Source organism: Arachis ipaensis, chromosome B02, assembly GCF_000816755.2.
Source record: "Arachis ipaensis cultivar K30076 chromosome B02, Araip1.1, whole genome shotgun sequence".
NCBI classification, from domain to species: Eukaryota; Viridiplantae; Streptophyta; class Magnoliopsida; order Fabales; family Fabaceae; genus Arachis; species Arachis ipaensis.
The window spans coordinates 96,430,003-96,453,918 of NC_029786.2; the positions used below are offsets into that span (position 1 = coordinate 96,430,003).

The 23,916-nt window shown below is 32.5% G+C and overlaps 2 protein-coding genes across 2 annotated transcripts; both read left to right on the forward strand.

The window, feature by feature from the left end:
- LOC107627742 (protein FAR1-RELATED SEQUENCE 5-like) lies at nucleotides 387-1,288 on the forward strand. Its single transcript, XM_016330564.1, has 2 exons — nucleotides 387-838; nucleotides 883-1,288. Exons 1-2 carry the CDS (start codon nucleotides 387-389, stop codon nucleotides 1,286-1,288), a joined length of 858 nt encoding a protein of 285 aa, XP_016186050.1.
- Nucleotides 21,780-23,655, forward strand: LOC110269299. Its single transcript, XM_021117041.1, has 3 exons — nucleotides 21,780-22,811; nucleotides 23,168-23,595; nucleotides 23,640-23,655. The coding sequence occupies exons 1-3, from the start codon at nucleotides 21,780-21,782 to the stop codon at nucleotides 23,653-23,655; spliced, it is 1,476 nt and encodes a 491-aa protein (XP_020972700.1).

Here is a 23,916-nt window from a genome sequence, read left to right on the forward strand (position 1 = left end):
ATATATGTTGTTCTGCTTAGGTCTTTAAGATACAAAGAAGCTAGTCAACCAAATGGGGGACATAAAAGTAAATACAATTGGATGGATTGTATTAAAATCTTTTAGTTCTTTAAAGGTGTTGCTGTATTTTATGTAAATTAGTGGTAATTTTTCTAGTCTACATATCTGTGAAATGTTAATTGTGTGTTGATGTGTTTGTTTTTTTATAAATTGTAGGTGTATGTTAATTTTTGGGAGATGGCGCCATCGGATAGCGATTTTTTTGGAACAGACTCTGATGAAGAGTTCCAAGAGGAGACGATCTAGATTTTTTAGACGACGATTCAGAGACTGATGAAGATAGACCTCAAGATAAGAGAATAGCAGAGCTGTCACGAGAAGATATCATGCAACTTCAGTTTACAGATGAGGAAGCTGTTTATCGATTCTACAAGACTTATGCAATGATGCACGGTTTCGCTGTGAGGTTGGATGAAGTCAGACGCGATAGCGATGGTTGCGTAATTATGCGCCAAATTGTTTGCAATCGGGCGGGCTCAAGAAAGGAAGAGGTTGAAAAGGACGAAAGAATCCTGGACCACCAACCCCTAACTCGAAGTTGTTGCCGGGCGAGAATTCGTGCAAGACTAGATAGAAAAATTCATAAATGGAAGGTTGTTTCATTCTACGAAGAGCACTTTCATGGATTAGTTGATCCACTTGACGTTAGCATGATGCCTGAGTATCGCACATTCAGTGTCTCGGATAAAGCTCAGGCGAAGAATTTGCACGACATAGGAATCAGGACCTGTCACATCTTGGGATACTTGGCTGCTCAAAAAGGTGGATATGCAAACTTGTCATCAACCAAAAAGATATGTACAACCTCATTACTCAACATAGGAAGGAAAAAGTGAAGGGTGGTGATGCAAATGCTGCAATAAGCTACCTGAGAGGTAAAGCTAGGAATGATTCTTATTTCTTTGGCAAGTACACATTAAGTAATGAGAATCAATTGGAAAATTTGTTTTGGGCTGATGGGACTAGCCCTATTGATTATGAATGCTTTGGGGATGTCTTGACATTTGATTCGACTTACAATAGGAACGTCTACAATAAACCACTTGTGATATTTTCTGGTAGCAATCATCATGGGCAGACCGTCATATTTGGATGTGGTCTTATTGTTAATGAGGATATTGGTTCATACAAGTGGCTCTTGGAAACTCTTTTGGAAGCAATGGGGAATAAACACCCTATGGCAGTTGTCACCGACGGAGATCTTTCAATGAGAGAAGCCATTAAATAGGCCTTTCCTTATGCAACACATCGACTATGTGCATGGCACTTACATAGGAATGCATGCGAGAAGGTTAAGAACAATGGATTTTTAAATGACTTCAAGAAATTGATTTATGCTAATGTGAGTGTTGAAGAGTTTCAGGTCATGTGGGGAGACATGGTGACGAGGTATAACTTATCAAGCAACTCTTGTGTCGACCAAACCTATGAGTTGAGGAATTTATGGGCTCTTGCATATTTGAGGGATCAATTTTTTGGGTGAATTAGGACAACATCCCAGTGTGAAGGGATTAACTCTCTGATAAAAGCATATGTAAGAAAGAAAGATACCCTTCTTGAATTCATCAATAACATGGAGACCGTTGTTAGCCATTATAGGAACAATGAAAGAGTTGCAGAGTTCAATAGTAAATATACCGATCCAGTACTTGTGACTTCTTTGCCGACACTTGAAGATTTTGATGCAAAGACTTTCACTCGTAACATGTTCCGGAAGGTCAGGAAGGAAATTGAGGGTGCTTGTGCTATGAATACAGAGTTGGTAATTTAGGATGGTGGAAAACTATACTTCAAGTGTAACAGTTTTGGAGTGCCAGAGATTGATCATGTGGTTGAGTTTGACAGAGTTGGGGGGATGCTTCGTTGTGAGTGTCTGTGGTTTGAAAATAGAGGGATTCCCTACATGCACATATTCACATGCCTAAAGCACCAACACGTTGAAGTTATTCCAGAACGCTTAGTGTGCAAGCGTTGGACGAAGAATGCCAAGAGCGATTTCAGGAAGTCAAACGTCGATGATCCAAGTGATTCTGATAAGGTACTAAAGTGTCGTTTGGGTGTGTTGGGTGCTGAGTGTTCTAGGTTGATGGATGTTGCAAGTAAGAACTCAAGTGATTTTGTCGAAGCAATGAATGATGTTGTCAACACAATTACAAAACTCCAAAAGCAAGGTAAAAATCCACGCAACGGTAATTTAGACGATGACTACGTTGTTGACCCATTGGTGGTGAAGAGTAAGGGAGCTCCCAAGAAAAACTCAAAATTTAAGCAACGTAGAAGGTGTTCAAACTGCGGTGTGGCAGGGCACTACAACAAAAGTTGTCCTAATGTTCTTGGTAGAATCCCAAAGGAGTCGATAGACGATGATACAGAAAAGAATATCAGCAGCCATCTTGACATGCTCACTAAGGTATCTCATACTATAACTATGTTTAGAATTTCGTTGTATGGTGATTCGGCATATTGTGTTTTGGATTTATAAACTATGTTATTTTTATGCTTTTGTAATGGAAGATGACGTTTGGTTTGTGATCAGCGCAAAAGACATGACAGTATGAAAAATCAGCAGAAGATGGAAAAAGATAGGAACATTGGTGGTGGAACAACACTAACCTCAACAGCTAAATCGGCTTTTACTGATCAAGTGAAAACATCAAGTCCTGGTCCCGATATCCCGGTTTGTGCATCTACAAGTAACGAAGAGTCTGGGATGAGTTCCAGAACAACTGAATCTCCTGTTGTGGCCCCTGAAACTGGAATGGCAGATTGAAGAAGATTCAGATTTTAGGATGATTGGTAATTTTGTACCATTTACTAATTACCTTTGTTTTGTATAGTTTGCATTCATTGATTGATTTGACATTTATTGAACTAGGAAGATTATGTCATTTTACTCATTTGCTATTAAATTTTTAAAATTTCTTTTCTTTTTATGTTATCACCTTTTTCATTTACTAAAATAGGACAACAGAAGACATAGAATAAAAATACGATGTTTAAAATGTTACTGGAAAAATTATCGCGTACACTACCAAAAAAACAGAGTTTAGCCACCAAATTTTAACTACGAACGCTAAATCGTGTCTTCTATTTATCACCAAATTAGCTCATATTGACGTGCCATAATCAACCTGTCTTTAATAGATTTATTAAGCTATAATATTATTTCTTAAAAATATTCTAACATTAACACAAATTTTTAAAATTAAATCTAAAAATATAAAAAATTAAATTTAAATAAAATTAAAAATTATAAAGATAATTCAAATATTCTAATACTTGAGCTACTTAAAAAGATAAAATTTATTTAGCTAAAATAATATAATTTGAATAAATAATAAAAAGTTCAGTAATTTTTAAGTAAAAAAAATTTTAATAAATCTTTTAATAAAAATAAATTGTTTTATCATTTGTTAGATTTTAAAAATGACAATAAGTTAAAAAAATAGTCTTTATTTATATGATTTAGTACTCACTACATATCTTTGTGAGTACTGTACTCTTAATATATACATAATTATCTTTTTAAAAATTATTTTGTGAAATTATAAATTAAATTATTATTTATACAATTATTCAATTGGTATATATTATTAATTAATTATCTATTAACTATTTTAAGTCATAAGAAAATTAATACTAATTAATTTATGAGTAATTACTCAACTTTTACTTCTTGTATTTATCCGATATAATCAGTGACCCAATATTAAAAAAACAACGCATAACAAATTCAGACATACATTATATCCAACAAACTAGCCAAATACACCCATTTTAAAACAATCTACTTTCATTCTCACAATTAGTCATGAAAATTACATTGATCAAAAGATTGATGAAAAAATAAAACTAATTTAATAAAGAACAAGAATAAAACAGATAATAGAACATGAAAGAAGCAAGCCCTCTTAATATTTTAATTTGTACTTTGTATATCCATCCCATGAACCAGCTAGCACGTTTTGAGATTATCTCTCACCCTACAATCATTGAAATAAAGTACTAAACACGGTTTCAAGTTTTAACTCCTTGAAGCTAAACAAAGATGCTGCATATCATCACAGACAAATTCAATGGATGGCTCTCTGCAAATTCAATAGATGGCTCTCATGGCTTCCGATTCTATGGCCCCAAGTACCAAACATCAGACAACAACTCAAGATATCATTAATTGCAGCAGATGCTTAGTGAATGATTACTTGGAAATGCATGAAAACTAGAAATTCTAAAACAAAAATACAAAAAAATTGAAAGATCAGAATGATTAATCCCTCAGGTATATGTTGTTACTTGTGACTATTCCAAAATGCATCTATAAAATTTTATTGTACTTGATGGCTATTGGGCAAAATGTGATCCAAGTTTGAATGCACCCTAGGAATTATTAAAATTAATAATCTTCCATTAAAGCTTTCGGCATACAGGAATTAGAATGCAAGTCAATGGAATTAGAATATAAGAGTTTGTACTAGTATTATGACTATTATGTGCGTTTTGATGCACAATTTTATAGCTTTGTAAAAGAGGAACATTATCAACATCTTGTAAAAGCTAATTGATATTATTACAGCTCTAATTATACTGCAAAATGCAAACAAAAAAATTTAAAGCAAATAAACAAGTAAGCAAACTAACCTAATCAACTATGAGTTTGATGAATAAAATAATGATAAAACATATGAACTCGTTGCATAAAGTCGTTGAGGGTACAAATTGATCCACTTATGTCCATCATAACAAGTATGAGTACGTCATGGAGCAAATTATTGATTCTTTTTTAGTTCGGTGTAAGAGTCTACTCAATTTCAGCTATTTTGATTTGAGGTACAATTCACTGTGAGATAAATCTCTTCGAAATCTGTTTTTCTTTATTATATTTTTCCATCACTAAGACTCAAGAATGATTTAAACCAACAAAAAAAATGACACAAAGCAATTTCCTTATTCATATGCATTAATATATCTGTTATTCCATATCAAAATTAAACAAGTGGTACCTTCCAATGTGCAGAGTATCACCAATGAACACAACTTCTATGGCAGTCGCAATGACAATTGAGAGTGGCTAGAATGTTAGCTACATACACAACTCCTTTTAAGTGCAATGCCCAGACAGCAATGCTCATGGGCTTTTCGAATATTTCCTGTGAATATAATTTTATCATTCCACCAATAGATTAAATCCAGGCATAGTTAAGTTAGAGTAAACTACCTATTTGATGCTTAAAAAATTAAAACCTTCATAATTTAGCTCCAAAAGACATTATATTTTCATATGCTATCTGAATAAGAATTCAAGAAGCACAGAAAAAACTCTAGAAGAAACAATGCAAGATGGATTCCCGTTATTGGCTCAAAATTCTAAACCACTAATACTAGCTTCTTTATTTGGATTATATCTCAAAATTCAAAACTACTAATACAGTCAAAGAAACTCATTAAGTCCTTAACTTATACACTATTAAAGGCGTTAAAATTAAAAATAAAAAAATAAGGCCAAAAGCTAATAAGGAAAATTAAGGCATATAAAGCACGTTCCATAAAAAAACTATATACTAGTACTACTCTTTGATCATATGCCAACTGCAATAAATATATATAAAATTAGGTGCACAATGTGTTCCTTTATTGTAGATTGTCATAGAATTTCAATATTAGACACTTAAGGTAATTCTTCACAATTACCTTGCCTGAAAGATATCAGATTTGGAATCATAGGTAAACAAGACATGCAAATTGTAGAGCCCTGCAAGAGAATAATGCATAACATTAGACCATACCCTTTTATCATTGGGCAAAAAACTATATACATAACCTGATTATTGGGATGAACAACTCTTCTCTAATTCATGAACAACATAACTCTGTTCTAGTTCAATATCCCAAATCTTGGTATTTTATTAGTTGAATGGTAAAAAATACACATCAAAACATGGTTAAAAAACTAGAATAATCTAATTAAGATAGCATATACCAAAGAAAACAGCGATTATTTACCTTGATTGATAAAGGAAAAAGCCGTCAACAATGAACAACCATAGTGAATAGCGAACAATGAACAACGAAGCAGCAAACACTAACGAGTAGCGAACAACGGAGCAACGAACATCAACCTAAAGCGAAGAATAGCAGTGATACAAATAGAGAAGAATCTTAGCGATGCGAACTGGAAGCAAATGTTAATAACAACAGCAATTGAAGGAAGAGAATACCAAACCCACTAACCTGAAGAGCAGTTGGAGAAGAGGGCCACCATGAACAGCGATGAGCCTCGGGGGAGTAGAAGTCGTGGCCAATTTGCAGGAAAGGCTGAGGAGAGGGTCACAAAATTTGGTGGGTGCTTTTGGTTTCACGGGTTTGGGGATTTGGGGGTTTGGTTTGGCGGGTTTGTGCGTGAGAGAATAATTTAAGTTTCATAAATTTTAATTTTTTGGGGTTTCTAGAACCCCTACTATTTAGAACAAAAACCGTTATCAATTAAATTACGAAGGGCGTAAATAGTTTTTGGGTTAATGTGCGGGAGTTTTTTAAAACTTTTGCTATATAACTTTGCAAATTTGTAATTTTTTTTAGTGTAACCCTTCGTTCAAGAGTGAGGTTGCAACGTTTCATCTTTTTATTTTACATTTTTAGTAAAATAAATGGAAACAACATAATACTACCGAAATAAATGACAGGATTAGAAACAAATAAATGAAAACGGCTTTAATATAAAGTCTTAATAAAATAAAATAACAAACACTATCAATGTATGAAATTCAAAATATCTTAAACTTAGACAAATTAATAAAACTCATATCGTGAACATAATAAATGGCTGCATTTCAATTTATTTTGGTGACCAATTTCTTTGCGGCATCAATGGTGTTTCCTTTGGCATTATTGTATTTGCTCAGCACTAAATCTAAGGCCAATCGCATTCGTGCATAATCGTCCAATGTCAGCAATTATAATGTTATACTCACTAGTATGATAAAGGAATTCCTGGCCTCAGCATATAGCTGCCATCTAGCAACCCACATCCCAGAATCAAACCTGAGGCATACGTATTAAAATATTAGCTTCACCTTCCTTAGATAGTTATTTGAATTTGCTTAAATTCATATAGTAACTTGTCTTACGCATTTTCTTGTTGTGGAAGATTTTGTGGATAGTAGATCCGAAATTCACCGAGTTGATATGAAACTTCATCCAAATCTGACTTACCCTCTATTCTCTCATCGAGCAATTGTTCATGAATCATTCAGTCAATGAAATTTGCCTACATTGACAGGAAATATAATTGTAAGTAATTGTTGCTGAAAATTAAATGAGTTATGGTCAACAAATTTAATTTAGAAGCATGAATAACTCACTAGTTGTCGAATCTGTCGCTCTCTATGGTTTTCCTTGATCTTTGTTGCATCGGATCTACACATATCAACTTTCTCTTCTTCACGTCAACACATAATAAGTACCAATGTTTAAAGTTGTCCTTAATTGGTACATAAATCTAAAAATCACAAAAACTCAAGATTATAAAAACATATCATGGCAAATGATAGTAAATGGGTAGGTTTCAAATCAAATACATTAGCTACCTTTGATAAGCTACTAACATCAAATAAGTATGTTGAATGGTCCATTACCACAGCTGTTGGTGGGTAGACAAACGAAAGTGCTTGTTCCTAACAAGTTTTACAATCAAAGAAAATTACGATTCAATTTGGTTGTTTTATTAAAGCATATAGTAAACTTTGACTTCATATGACTTACAGAGACCCTAGGCAGAAGAAACCATATCTTTGGACCTCCGGAACGAATTTTTTTCTCATGAGTCATTGTGCATGCAACCATTGTTAATATTTAGCAAGATTAAAGATAACAAATAAAATTAGTATCAGAGGTTTGAAAAATAAAAAATTTAAAGTGAAATTTAGAGTTTTACATTAGCATCTATATGTCGCATAGGCTTAAGTGCATCGAATGATCTTCTACAACCATCTACACCTTCGTGTACAAGTATTTCCTCGCTGTTGCAAAAATAAATAAATAAATAATCTTACCACATGAAATAAAATGTCTAACAACTTTTATCTATATGTATATTAACAAGATACTTACTCGGGGGAGGCATTAGCATTATATAAATATATAGCTACCATTGCTTCTTCTTCATTGACAAGCATATCTTTGGGGATTTCAAACGTCAACTAAAATATAAATAATTATGAAATCATAGTCAAATTATTCATACTGAACATAATCCTAATAAAATAATTTTTACTTACTGGTATTGTCAATGAACACAACCTTTCAACTTCACATTTGACGACATCCAACTCATACAGTTGTCGATCATGATTAGTTACCTGCATATTAAATGTATACATTACAAATATTTATTTTGATCATTTTTAGTTTTATTAAACACAGTTTTTTATTGTTCATATGTTACTATATTCACTTACTATTAACCATGAAATTCGGAATTTGCAAACTTTAAAAAATACTTAAAATAGAGATAACTAATTTTTGTTACTTACCCTATTGCCATTTGCTTCTTCACCTCCAGCAGTAGACATTACTTTGTTTGCAGGAGCAGTTAATGTTTGTGCCAAATTCTGAAACTATTGGTGTATCGTCCTTTGGACCTCTTGTTTCACCCTGAAAATTTTTGAATCAATGTATTCAGTTAAACACTGATACATAGGTTCTGAGAATAAATTTAAATGTTGATTGCTGACAAATAATTGTCGAAGGAGGCTTGCGTGTTCTCCTTGGAAAGAGTTTGGCTACACAAGTGCGAAATCAAAATATAGTTAACAGTTTCTTTTGTTTTAGACTGTCATATAGGTTTCTTCTTGTGAGAAAATACCAAAAAAAAATACCATAAGAAGAATCTATTTAATAATAATTTACTTTACATAGCCTTAAAATGTAAAAAATAAAACTAAAAACCGACTACTAAAAAAATAATTTTAAGACAATTGACTTTTACTATTGTGAAATTATATAGTTGTTAATTTTAAATATTTAGTCATGGTTAATTAATTAATTTATGCATAAAAATTATTAATACGGTACAAATTTTAACCAAGATGTAACTAGCAAGCCTGTCCGGTCCAACCCGATTGATTGAAATGTTGCCGTTGATTAGTAAAAAGTGTTTCTTCAACAATGACTATTGGAATGAAACATCTTACGTTTTTAAAAGAATAAAGAGATAGTTTATAAGATTTTTTGAACAACATATCACTCTTTTATACGTACTTGATATTTAAAAAAATTTTAATTAATTAATTAATGTTATACTAATATAAATTGATGTATTTTGATCAAAATCAAATGTTATGATAAAATACTACATAGTATAATCCGTTATAAATTTTTTTCCATAAAATAAAGTTTTTTGATAAACGAGCCATAATAATTGTAATAAAATAGAAAATAATAATTACAATATGATATAAATTAAAAATATTCTTAATGTACTCAAACATATAATTACTTATTTAACATGGCTTAAATTGTAACATAGTTACTGAGATTATCATATTCTAATTTTTGATTGACCGTAAAAAACTTGAAAGATATATATATAAAAATTATTGTTACTGGAATTTAAAAGTAAGGAATAATTGGTGAATAATTTTTTAATGTAAAATAACTAATATACAAAGTAAATTAAATTAGGAAGTCATAGTTGTTGTTAGAAAAGATTGACTATAAAATAAAATTTAGGAAAAATTGTTTACGTAATATAAGTGATCAATATACATAGGCTTTTTCATATAAATAACTATTATAAATATATTATTTCCAAAATACGCATGAAGAGAAATAGTTCCAAAAATGCGCAAGAGCACTTCAGGCGGGGCGCATGCGAATTGGATTTACACTCTAATTCAGATGTGGTGGCTACGAAATAGGATTGACATTAGCAGCAGTTATTTCTGGCACGGCGCCCACGAAATGAATGTGGAGACCATTTTGTGGCTGACGCTAGTGAAATTGCCAACTCTGGTGGGGCATCCACGAATTGGAATCCAAGTAAAAGTTAAAGGTTTCTTTTCGCCTAAGCCAACCCTAATGACTATTATCAAATACTTTCACTTCATATTTCACATTTTTAATTTTAATATTGAATTAACAATGGTATTTTTTTAATTGTAAATTATTCTAGTATTTTTTTAAAATATGGGATGATTTAATTTAGGAAGTAGAAATCGGATCGTCCGATTTTTAATCCAAATAGAAATCGGACCGTCCGATTGTTAGGTACAAAAATCGGACTGTCCAATTTGTGTACTTGAATCCCCCGATTTGGGTTTAAAAATTAAAAAAATTTGGAGTACACAGCTCAGAATTGTAGATATATGTGTACTCCATTTTTTCTTATTTTTTAAACACATATCGGAGACTTTGATTTGTATACCCCAAATTTTTATAATTTTTAAACACAAATAAAAAAACAATTTCAAAATTTAAATTAATGAAAACAAAATAAATATTTTCATATTTTTTACTGTTCGTATAACATAATTATCATGATAGTTAAATAGATGAGGATCTATTGAATAATTTTCAATGTGTAATTATTTAACCATTAAATCATATGACGATAATTAAGTTTATCCATTTTGTTGTATATAATCTAATAATCTAACCATTAATGTGTGAAAATTTAACCATTAATGTATGATAATTTAACCATTAAATTTTCGAAGAACAATAGTATATAATCTAATAATCTATTTTCTTGTATGCCCCATTGACTTGGACTCCAATTCGTGAATGTGTCACCGGAGTTGGTAATCTTAAAACTGAATTATCAGGAATACCTTTAAATTGAGATTTACCTAGAAGATACATCACAAATAGTATCTTGCGCGGTGATGATTTCATTCTGCGTGGTTTTTTTTCTATCTCTTTTTTTTTTGCGTTGAATTTAATCTTCAAACAAAATAAAAATACGTGAATAATGTCAGATTGAGTTTTAAGTAAGCTAATAATCAGTTAAAATTTTATAAATAATTGCTAAGACGTAGACATAAAAAAAGGTATGGTATGGAACGAATAAATTTTAAAAAAATTAAACTAAAATAAAATTAGTCACCAAAAAAATTATTAAAAAAATTGACGTTACGAAAACCTCTTTGAACTACTCCTAGTTGCACGACCAGTCATGGTGTCGCGTTATTCGTAACGTGAGTGCTGAAAAGGGGTGGATAACAAAAAAATATAAAACAAATTAATGAAAAGGCTGAATAGTACTGACATTACTCTAACAGTTATTTATAACGTTTTCCATACTTGTTTGAAATTTAAAAAGTAATACTCTAAACAATACGAGGTTTAAGTTAGATTTTTTTTTAATTAATTCGACCACACATGCAAAATTTGTTAAATATTTTTTCGGTAGCCTTTAACAATATTCAAATTTAAGTTACTTTTTGTAGAAGGTGACAAACCGTTAAATTTTTTTTCAAAATTTCAAAACGACAAACCATTACTGAATGAACAGAATTAATTATTTTAAAATTTCAAAACGACAATTAAGTTATTATTCGATAAAAATAGAAATTGATATATTTAATTTTTAGCATGAGTATTTATTTTTTTTGTTTTTTATTTATATTTTCTGTTGTTGGTAGAATAAATAAAGACCATCGGATCAGAACTAACTAATAGGAATTAGAAAAAATTGCAGCATATCGACATTTACTTAAGAAAATAAACAAAAGTTAAAAAAAAATTCAACCCAATTCAAGGAACCTAGGAAAAAAAATAAGAAAGTAGGAGTTGGAGAGCACGGACGGCAGGCGAGATCGACGGACGGGCAATGGCAGTGGCTCGAAGAGATGAGGCCGCGGAGGCGCCGACAACGATAGATGGTGGTGGGAGAACCTTAATTTTTTGTTAAATGTAGAACTCTAAGTTTGTAGATTGAAAACAAATTGAATTTCGTAACTTTAAATTTGATTTGTACAAAATTCAATATTTGAAATTATAATTTTTGAAAAATACTCAATCATTAGCCCTTATAAATTCAAAGCACCTAGATCATAGATAGTCAAAAGTTTCTATAATTTAGCTATTCGTACGAGACAAATCTTAGTTAATTTTAACTTGAATTAACTATTATCACAAAAACATATCTTCGAGGGGGAGAGGTAGGAGGCCGAGCAAGGGAAGAGATAGATCTACCATCAATGTCACAAGCGAATCGACAGAGCCTTGTATAAACATCATGGACAAGAATAGGACAAAGCAGAGGAAAGGAACGCTGAAACAAATAATGGATACATCATCAAGGTAACCGATCCAATTTTATTGTACAACTAAATATGGTCGTTATATTATGATCGGTCTATGTGAATAATAGATCTAAGCCCAATTTTGTGTTTTTCTTAACATTAATTTAATTCTTAATTATTATCCCGTACTAATTAATATAATAAAAAAACTATTTTATTATTTATTAGTACATATCTTTAGTACAAGATTTTAAACATTCTCTGAAATTTTGTAGAATGTTTTTAATTACAATTTTTAAAACATGAATCATTCTTTTCTGTGTAAATAATTATTCTACAACATAACTCATGGAAAAATGTATTAGATTAATATTTTAGCGTATGTTTCGTGAAGAACGATGTAATCATTTTTTCACCTTCAAAAAGCTACACTATTCATATATGTTCCAATTTTATTACAATGAATATATTAGACAAAAAACTGTTTATATGTTTATGCTTTCAATTTTATTTTTTTTGATATTGTAATGCCTAAAATATATAAACTGTATTTTTTTAGTTAAAAAGAAAAAAATATCACATTTTTTGTGATAAATTTTTTATACGAATTAATTTTCATTAAATTTTATGTACTCTTTAGAATACGATATTAACATTTATTAATTATTTAGTATCTGCTGACGCTTTAAATATATGTTCGTAATTTGTGTGTTATGTGCAACATTTAAAATACAGCTTTCATAGAAGTTTAAATATGGGTAACAACAAACAAAAGGAGGTGAACTCGCCCCTTAACAAGAACCAATTTCAACACGTTGAAGCTCACTCACCACCCAACTACAACCAGTATTACCACCAGCGTGAAATTATTTTTACTAATGCAGTTGATAAGATGACAACAGCCATAACCTCTCTGACGAAAATCCTCGAAAAACAAAACCAAATGGCTTATCCATTGTACGCTGTTAATAGAACTAGATCGGACAATCCGTACATAGAAAATTTAGCTATTAATAATACGACAAAGTTGACATAGATAAAATAATGAGCAAATTCATTCGATCCCAAGAATGTCATAAAACAGTTGTACAACCCACCCTACACAAATTTTTCCCTAGCAACAATTCCGATAACCACAAAAATGACGTTACTCTCAAGGAGCTCTTCAAACATAATGTCTCCCCACGAAGATCATCTGAATTAGATTGGAATTCAAATACAGGAATATATATTGGTAAAAAGGGTACCTCATCATTTGCGCTGCCGTGGCGTTCATGTGGCCCGAAAATTCCACAGGTATGTGTATAAAAACATGAACTTGTATTGTGATGACATTGTTTAGTATTACTATTTTCAATTTTATTGTTTAATTACACATGATGATGGCTTCGTGTTGGCAGTGGATGCCCGTTAGTTTTAGCCCACCGGAGGACAGGATTCTAACGACGGATGAGCTTGCTTGTGCCGCTTATATTTTTGGCCCGGATTTAAAGTTCCAAGTTAATCGGTAAATCCTTATAACATTATTCGACTTGATGCAAGTCTATTTTATACGTTGGTAACAACAATTTTCTGAACTAAATATTTGCATGTGTATTCATAAAGGGATGAAGTACTGGTGTCAACTCGTACTTCATATGCAAATGGAGAAAGTTTAGCCACGTTAATTTCAGGAGAACAAGTCATCCAAGATGTAAATATTTATTTTTTATTATTTAACATGAAAAGTACGAAATGTTAATTTCATGTATCGTAAAATTAAAAATATATAATGTATTTGTTTGTAGGTTATAGATTCCCTTACTTGCATTCTCACACAAGAGCATAAGAAGCTTAACAAATTGCCATCCGTATGGTTTCTGCCAACAACTTTTTCGGTAAGTTTCAGTACAAAAATACCCCGAAAAAATTTGTATTTGATAAGTTGTTTGGTTTAAGTTTCAAGCAGCATATGAATAATTTGATGTCATGTTTTTTTATGACAATATAACCAGCAACTAGCACTTACATGGTCCAGACCACCCAATCAACTAAGGGAACAATATGCAGATAACTACATGTATAAGATTGAGTACTTGTCAAGGGTAAGTCCTTTCATTTCTAGTAAATAAAATATGATTTATTTAATCCAAAATGTATGTTTATCTTAATAGCATAGACTCACAATCCTCATTATTTTGTAAATAAGTAGATTTTTGTCCCCATCAACGACCTCAATGAGCATTGGTTCCTGATGATCGTAGACATGAAAAAAAATAAGATCTTTGTGCTTGATTCTTGTAAAATACCAGACAAAAAATATGGCAGGCTATTATCAGTTGAAACCATGGTAAGTGGTCCAGTTTGATTTCTTTAAAAGTAAAATTAGTTTTTCAACTTTTATTCTCTACTAATTTTGAATGTTTTGTGTATAACAAAAAAAAAAAAAACACCACATTGTTTGAAATTACGATTTGAATTTGTATTTTAAGATCATTACTGTATTCGGTTTGTAAGTGATTTAGTAGTTTGTTTAATTTGAAATTAAGGTTCATTTGTTAACACTAATATCGAATTAATAATTTTTAAAATTTTTATAATCTAACCATTTTAGACAGGTAATAAAAATTAACACGTTACATTGCTCGCACTACACAATATCCAACCACATTTTATGTCACACAGGCTATATTCATTGAACGAATGTTAGAACACAAATCTTTCTACAATTCTAGTGAAATCATTGTACCTCAGATTTCTAAGTTTCGTATCGTGGAACCGTCTGACCTGCCACAACAGAGAAAAGGCTCGTAAGTAATATTATTTAAAAAAAAATTACTGTCATGTCTATTCATTTTGTTATGTACGAATCATGTGTTTGGTTAAACTAATAAAGTAGTATAATCACACATTTAACTAAACAGTAACGACTGCGGTATCTGGGTTGCTCAATGGATGAAAGAGTGCAGGTGGACTGATAATTTTGGCATCACGGTAACCAACTTTATTCATTTTCTAAATTTTTTATTATTATTAGGTCAATGACAATGATAGGATGAAGCTAGCAATCGACTTGGTTAGCAAGGAATTCAATATGAAGAAGTCAGAAGTTATGGATAAGGCACATGCATATATGAAAGATATACTACAAAAATAGTCATGACTGCAAAAGGATATATAGTTATTTTTATTATTTTCATCACATTTTATGTTACCTAAGTATTTCAATACCTGTTTCAACAATTTTTAATAAGAATCTAAAGTAAAGGAAGTTGGATAAATTGAGAAAACTTGTACACACTATAAGAGATTTTAGGTTTGGTCACTATTAGATATTATAAGCTGCCAATTACATATCTAAATAGTTTTGGATCACCAAAGCTTGAACTTCCAAAAGCCGTGTTAACATTAGACCTCCATCAACATTAGTGTAAATCTCCCATATTTTTCATAGCAAACTTAGCATTCAGTTTCTCACTGACATCTCTGTTCGTTCTGTCTTCATCCGTTAGCTGAAACCTTCCTTCGCCGCTGACATCTCTGTTCGTTCTGTTCGTGCTTCAGGTAGGTCTTCTCCTTTTCTCCATTTTGTAGTATTTATTTATTTGTGTATTCTAGCCTGAGTTTTGTGTTGTTCATTCTTGTGATTACTGATTTTGAAGTTTCTAAGTTCATGATTTTTAGTTCTGAATATCTTATCTTCTGTGACTGGGAAATAGGAATCATTTATTTTGGTTAACTACTTAATTGTGTTCATGATTTTTGTTAGCTGGAATTTAAATTTTGTTTGCTGTAACTTGGAATCATTTTGTAGTATTTATTTTTGTATTCTAGCCTGAGTTTTGTGCTGTTCATTGTTTGCTTGATGTCCCTTAATTTTGTTCTGAACTGAGTTAATTGGAATTGAAGTAGGTAATTGGAATAAGAGTAGATTTAATTTTGATCAGAAACACCTTGGATGTTGTTGTGTTATTTTTCCGAACCTTTCATCTTGTTATAGTTGCTGATGTTGTGTTGTTGTTGGTGTTTTGTTTTGTTTTTTTAATTTATCTTCTTGCAATTAATTAGTGATTGAAAGAGTAAGCGTGGTGTACTAAATATTTAAAGATGATTATATGGGATTATGGAGAGCATTTGTCAGGGAGTGGCTGAATAGAAAAAGGAAAAATAGGTAAGCAACAGTTTCTTTGTTGAATTGGGACCCTGCCCAAGTAGATAGAATTTGACTTCGAAACAGTGAAATTAATATAATCCACTTATTGTAATTATATCCCAAGGACTTGGGATGATCCCCTCTGTTTGCTTGTGTTCTTCTGTTACTTGAGGATATAGCCATTTTTTGCATTTGTTTTTGGTTAATTAATTCAAAATAGCTAACATACCCCTTCAGAGAAATTGTCACTGGAGTTAATGTTGCGTTCAGTCCTGCTGCATTTTGGCCTTCTTGAAAGAGATAACCTCTATGTTTAATTTCCTGAAAAATTATAGGCTTCTGTCTTTCCCTCATTTTTCATTCAATGTATGTTTGATTGTAGCCTCTGCTTCTCAAATGTTAATTCCTATTGTTTATTTATTATTCTTTTTTTATTTATATTGTCAAAATCTTGGGTTCTGCTGATTCTATTTTGAACTAAGATGCATAGGCATTAGTATATTGAATTCGATTTTATTGCCTAATACTGGAAGTTAGGAAAAAATATGTTTTTAAATGTTAAGTTTATTATTAAAACATCCCTTTTTCATTAGTCACAAAAAAACCCTCCTTTTTCATTCATGAAACTTTTAATTGCTTTGATCTTTTCTGGTTGTTATAGTTATCTTTTTTTGGGTGACTTTACTGACTTGATTTTATAATTTTGCTCTTTCTGTTTACCCTGGAGGTTTCAACATCATTCTTAGAGAAAATACTAACACATACTCCTAAATACACAGTTATATACCCTTTTTTTTCTTTTATGTAGTATGGCACAAAAAGGAGGACAATTTATTGCATTACTTCACAACCTATGTAATGTAAATTAACCTTTTAATAGGATCAATTTTAGGAAGAACATGCCAACTATTTTATAGCTTTTTTAGAGTTATATCTTCTATTAGTTAGGCCCTCATGCTTTTTTGTATAGTTGGAGAAGGAATGGAATTATAGGCACTTGTTCTATGTCAAGATCAATAAGCTAATTAGTCAAAGTCTTATCATATATTACCTTTTATTATGTTTATAGTTATATCATTGTTTGATGTGCATTTAGTTTATTAGCACGCACCAAGTGCAATTGTGCATTCTCCAAGTTATTACTATATTTGGTTTGAAAATTTTGAAATAATATACACCATGAGTAAGTTCTTTTAACATATGCGTGCATAACCTGAAGTTAATTCTTTTTTATTCTAGTACTGGTTATTGATGGCTCTTTTACAACTAAGATTCTTAGAACTAAATTGACTACTTTATTGTTCATGTCTATGTATTTGCATAATCTACTTTAACAAACTTGATGGATACTACTTAGCAATTGGAGAAAAACAATAATCTAAAAATATGTTGCAAGTAGAAGCATGTTCCAAGTAAGAATAAGAATGTCTGTTTAGGTCTTTAAGATACAAAGAAGCTAGTCAACCAAATGGAAAGTATAAAAGTAAATACAATTCGATGGATTGTATTAAAATCTTTTAGTTCTTTAATAATAATCTTAGTTCTGCCTTCAATATATTTGGCATGCTTTGGGCCTTTTGGGGTTAAATTCCTACACACACTGTCTGTATTTTGTTTTCTAATTTTAGATTTTTGTGAATAAAACAATGAACACCAGATTTTTTTAATCATTAAATCTTAAAAAAAAAGGAAAGAGAAGAAAAAACAACCAAAACATAAATTAAAAATATAAAAATTTCAAAACAAAACAGGACTTTATTTATCTTACCAAATAGATACTTACTTTGTGTCTTCATTTCCTCTTATACAAGTATAGACACCTTTAAAACACTATGTAAATTGATGGATTAATTTCTCTACACTTATGGGAATTATTATATATTTTTATTAGTATTTTAAATTTAAAGGAAACGATATAATCATGTAGATAAGTGAAGGTGTGACTTGTTTACTCAAATTATTGCTTTAATCTGATGCAGAGATGGGTAAGATTGAAAAAAAAAACTTGCATGGATGTGGATTAAGCAGTTTATTTGCATATGGCTATGTATACTAAAAGTATAAATATGTAATGATTTTGTTTAATAAAACTCCATTATGTATATATGTATAAATGATTTGGATCTGGATATGGACGAGCCTGATTGGAAATATGAGATTATAAAAATGTGTTATGTATGTTATTTAGAGGCATAGAGACTCAACCCCAAAGGTGACCCTTTTTCTTTTTGAATGAAAATTTAAATTTTCATTTAGAAAAAATTAGTGAGACTTTTTCACGAAATAGGTAATATTCAAGATGGTATTTCTTTATTTGTTATGCTAGATCAGTTTATGTTTAATTTGTTTATAACTGTTAGTAGTTTTTGGTTCCCTGTCTCGGTTCATTTAGTTTTTTATCATTGATCACTTGAGTAGTCAAAGTGGATTTGCTTTTCTCTTTATATCAGATTTACAATTTATTTTTTTCTTGTTTTTAATGGTTTCTATTGTATTAATAAGCTACTAGACCAACTTGATTAAATTTGGTTACTAAAAATAACGAGTATTTTTTGCCACAAGGATTTTTCTCTATTTTGTCAATTCATATATTATTTATATCAGATGATATTATGTCTCTTGTATGGGAAAATATATAGCTTGTCCTTCAAAATTGATACCTCTGAAAAACTTTGCTTTATAAGACGAATGACTAGGCTCATTAGTTATGGAAATTTGCTTATCTATTGAAAGCGAGGATCTCAACAAATACGGGACTTGAATTGGTAGTTTCAATGTTTCGCCTTGAAGAAAGCTATTGGAATTTTCCACTTTAGAATGGATTTGAATCTTAACAAAGTGGAGGGTGCATTCGGTTATCAATTGAGGGTATATAATTGTGTAGGTAGAATGGTGGATTGTCCAATGTCATTCTAAATCCAATTTTAATGTGGAATAGTAGAGAATTGGGGTGGATGTCTAGATCCTTTCCTCCATTCAAAAGTTTCATCAAATTTGGGTCTTGCCATCTTTATACACCTAAACAGAACTTTTGAAAAAGGAATGTAATGGTGGCATTTTGTCCTTATTGAATATAAGTTAGTTTGGTAAATGAGAAAGTGATTTCTACCAGATTGAAGAAATCATACCGCCTATTTATTTTTATTTTATCCTCATTGGTTATTTAATTTTGATCAGAAATATGTTGGATGTTGTCATATTTTTTTGAACCTTTCATCTTTTTATAGTTGCTGATGTTGTGTTGTTGTTGGTGTTGTGTTTTTGTTTTTTAAATTTATCTTCTTGCAATGTCCCTGTTTGCTGGTATTCTTCTGTTACACACAATTCCCCTTTCACTTTCACTTTCATATGGAAGAGGATGCTTTCTGCTAGATTTGGTGTATAATCTCCTAAAAGTATTTACTTAATCTGAATTATTTCTATTTTATTTAATTGTGCTGCTTACTTTCTAAACTAATTTTCACTTTGCTCGTTTCCTTCGAAAGAAGTGAAATAGAAGTCATTAAGTAGAGAAGGCCTTAACAAATTATATGATATTAATTATGTATATCTATTGAATGATTATGAAGCAAATAAAAATGGGTAGTAGCCAACCAGAAATAAAAAGAAGATGAATGCTTTTTCTTGTGCATGCCCTCATGATTCCTAAACATTAGATTAAAATGCATCCAACTTAGTGTTGTCTTCTTTTATACGCCTTATTTGAATTAATTTCTAATATTTATTATCTATATTGTTTCTATAAACATACATGCCTGACATAGTTCTGGTCAGGTGCAAGTATTACTACCATATGTTTTCATTTTATCTTTGGTGAGAATGTCATTTCTACTTTGTACAGACCATGACAAATGAAATTCTATAGTGATGAAATCACTGATGCTCATTTTAAAAAAAATTAATCTAAATATATGTTGTTCTGCTTAGGTCTTTAAGATACAAAGAAGCTAGTCAACCAAATGGGAGACATAAAAGTAAATACAATTGGATGGATTGTATTAAAATATTTTAGTTCTTTAAAGGTGTTGCTGTATTTTATGTAAATTAGTAGTAATTTTTCTAGTCTACATATCTGTGAAATGTTAATTGTGTGGTGATGTGGTTTTTTTTATAAATTGTAGGTGTATGTTGATTTTTGGGAGATGGAGCCATCGGATAGCGATTTTTTTTGGAACAGACTCCGATGAGGAGTTCCAAGAGGAGACGATCTAGATTTTTTAGACGACAATTCGGAGACTGATGAAGATAGACCTCAAGATAAGAGAATAGAAGAGCTGTCACGAGAAGATATCATGCAACTTCAGTTTACAGATGAGGAAGCTGTTTATCGATTCTACAAGACTTATGCAATAATGCACGATTTCGCTGTGAGGTTAGATGAAGTCAGACGCGATAGCGATGGTTGCATAATTATGCGCCAAATTGTTTGCAATCGGGCGGGCTCAAGAAAGGAAGAGGTTGAAAAGGACGAAAGAATCAGGGACCACCGACCCCTAACTCGAAGTTGTTGCTGGGTGAGAATTCGTGCAAGACTAGATAGAAAAATTCATAAATGGAAGGTTGTTTCATTCTACGAAGAGCACTCTCATGGATTAGTTGATCCACTCAACGTTAGTATGATGCCTGAGTATCGCACATTCAGTGTCTCGGATAAAGCTCAGGCGAAGAATTTGGACGACATAGGCATCAGGACCTGTCACATCTTGGGATACTTGGCTGCTCAAAAAGGTAGATATGCAAACTTGTCATTCAACTAAAAAGATATGTACAACCTCATTACTCAACATAGGAAGGAAAAAGTGAAGGGTGGTGATGCAAATGCTGCAATAAGCTACCTGAGAGGTAAAGCTGGGAATGATTCTTATTTCTTTAGCAAGCACACATTAAGTAATGAGAATCGATTGGAAAATTTGTTTTGGGCTGATGGGACTAGCCCTATTGATTATGAGTGCTTTGGGGATGTCTTGACATTTGATTCGACTTACAATAGGAACGTCTACAATAAACCACTTGTGATATTTTCTGGTAGCAATCATCATGGGCAGACTGTCATATTTGGATGTGGTCTTTTTGTTAATGAGGATATTGGTTCATACAAGTGGCTCTTGGAAACTTTTTTGGAAGCAATGGGGAATAAACACCCTATGGCAGTTGTCACCGACGGAGATCTTTCAATGAGAGAAGCCATTAAATAGGTCTTTCCTTATGCAACACATCGACTATGTGCATGGCACTTACATAGGAATGCATGCGAGAAGGTTAAGAACAGTGGATTTTTAAATGACTTCAAGAAATTGATTTATGCTAATGTGAGTGTTGAAGAGTTTCAGGTCATGTGGGGAGACATGGTGACGAGGTATAACTTATCAAGCAACTCTTGGGTCGACCAAACCTATGAGTTGAGGAATTTATGGGCTCTTACATATTTGAGGGACCAATTTTTTGGGCGAATTAGGACAACATCCCAGTGTGAAGGGATTAACTCTCTAATAAAAGCATATGTGAGAAAGAAAGATACCCTTCTTGAATTCATCAATAACATGGAGACCGTTGTTAGCCATTACAGGAACAATGAAAGAGTTGCAGAGTTCAATAGTAAATATACCGATCCAGTACTTGTGACTTCTTTGCCGACACTTGAAGATTTTGCTGCAAAGACTTTCACTCGTAACATGTTCCGGGAGGTCAGGAAGGAAATTGAGGGTGCTTATGCTATGAATACAGAGTTGGTAATTCAGGATGGTGGAAAACTATACTTCAAGTGTAACAGTTTTGGAGTGCCAGAGATTGATCATGTGATTGAGTTTGACAAAGTTGGGGGGATGCTTCGTTGTGAGTGTCTGTGGTTTGAAAATAGAGGGATTCCCTACATGCACATATTCGCATGCCTAAAGCACCAACACATTGAAGTTATTCCAGAACACTTAGTGTGCAAGCATTGGACGAAGAATGCCAAGAGCGATTTCATGAAGTCAAACGTCGATGATCCAAGTGATTCTGATAAGGTACTAAAGTGTCGTTTGGGTGTGTTGGGTGCTGAGTGTTCTAGGTTGATGGATGTTGCAAGTAAGAACTCAAGTGATTTTGTCGAAGCAATGAATGATGTTGTCAACACAATTACAAAACTCCAAAAGCAAGGTGAAAATCCACGCAACAGTAATTTAGACGATGACTACGTTGTTGACCCATTGGTGGTGAAGAGTAAGGGAGCTCCCAAGAAAAACTCAAAATTTAAGCAACGTAGAAGGTGTTCAAACTGCGGTGTGACAGGTCACTACAACAAAAGTTGTCCTAATGTTCTTGGTAGAATCCCAAAGGAGCCGGTAGACGATGATACAGAAAAGAATATCAGCAGCCATCTTGACATCCTCACTAAGGTATCTCATACTATAATTGTAAGACCCAAGACTTTTGAAAAGTCCTATTTTGAATCAATTTCAATTTATATATTTATTTATGGTTTTAATTTCAGAAATTATTTTTATTGAAAATAATTAAAGGCAATTAATTGGATTTGTATTATTTTACTCAAATCAAACCCAAAATTCCCAATTCCATATACAAACCCTAACCCTAATTAACACACATCTTTTCTCTATTCCAAATGAACCCTAGCCGACACTCGTTTTCTTTCATTCAGTAAACATATCAGAAAAGAAAAAAAAAAGAAAAAAAGAAAGAAAGAAAGAAAGAAGCAGAAGAATGAAGAAAAGAAAGAAGGGAAGAGGGGAAGGGGACCGCCGAGGAGAAGGAGAGGAAGAGGAAGGGAAGCTGCTCGCGCCCTGCCCCCGCGCCAGTTCCCTGCCGCGCCGCCGTCGAGCCCACCGAGCAGAAGCCCATCGCCGCGCACCACCGCCACGTCGCCGACGAAGAGGAGAGAGCGAGCAGCGCCGAGGAGGCTTCGAAGATCCGCTGCTGTCCAGCTGTGCCGTCCTCACCGTCGCCGTCACGGGTCAGATCTGAGACGAGAGAGCAGGCCGCGAAGGAGGAGGGAACCGCGCCGTCTGTTGAAAGTATTCGTGTCGCCGCCAGAACCCTTGTCGTCGCCGCTGCCGTTGGACGAAGGAGAGAGGAAAAAGATGCGATGTACATAGCAGCTCACTGCCGTGCTTCATCTCCGCCGCTGCCATGGACGCCGATGAGTTGCACGGTGTCATCGGGGTTTGATGAGGAAGGTCCGTGGATTGGGGTTTTCCAAAATCAAGGTTTGGAATTTGGTGAAGATTGGTTCAGTGGTTGGGTTTTTGGAGTTGCTGTTCTGTCACCACCGTTGTTGTAGTCGTGCCTCTATTGCCAGAAAACGGCGCCGTTGTTGCCGGAGAACCACCGTTGAAGCCGCTACTGTTCTGGTGAGCCTTACCCTTGTTTCTGATCTCCTTTTGTACGCTTAAGTTGTTCTGTTGCTGCTGTGAGGGAGTGTTTATGTTGAATGAAATCGTTATTGTGTTATTCAGCTGCCGCCGCCACTAGAGGTAGCTACTG

What these genes read in the sequence shown, in the direction of transcription:
- LOC107627742 (XM_016330564.1), top strand. Translation starts at nt 387, where the DNA reads ATGCAACTTCAGTTTACAGATGAGGAAGCTGTTTATCGATTCTACAAG. An exon ending in AAAGGTGGATATGCAAACTT is followed by an intron (nt 839 to 882) that starts GTCATCAACCAA and finishes TACTCAACATAG; the next exon opens with GAAGGAAAAAGTGAAGGGTG.
- LOC110269299 (XM_021117041.1), top strand. Translation starts at nt 21,780, where the DNA reads ATGGTGACGAGGTATAACTTATCAAGCAACTCTTGGGTCGACCAAACC. An exon ending in ATCTTGACATCCTCACTAAG is followed by an intron (nt 22,812 to 23,167) that starts GTATCTCATACT and finishes GAAGAGGGGAAG; the next exon opens with GGGACCGCCGAGGAGAAGGA.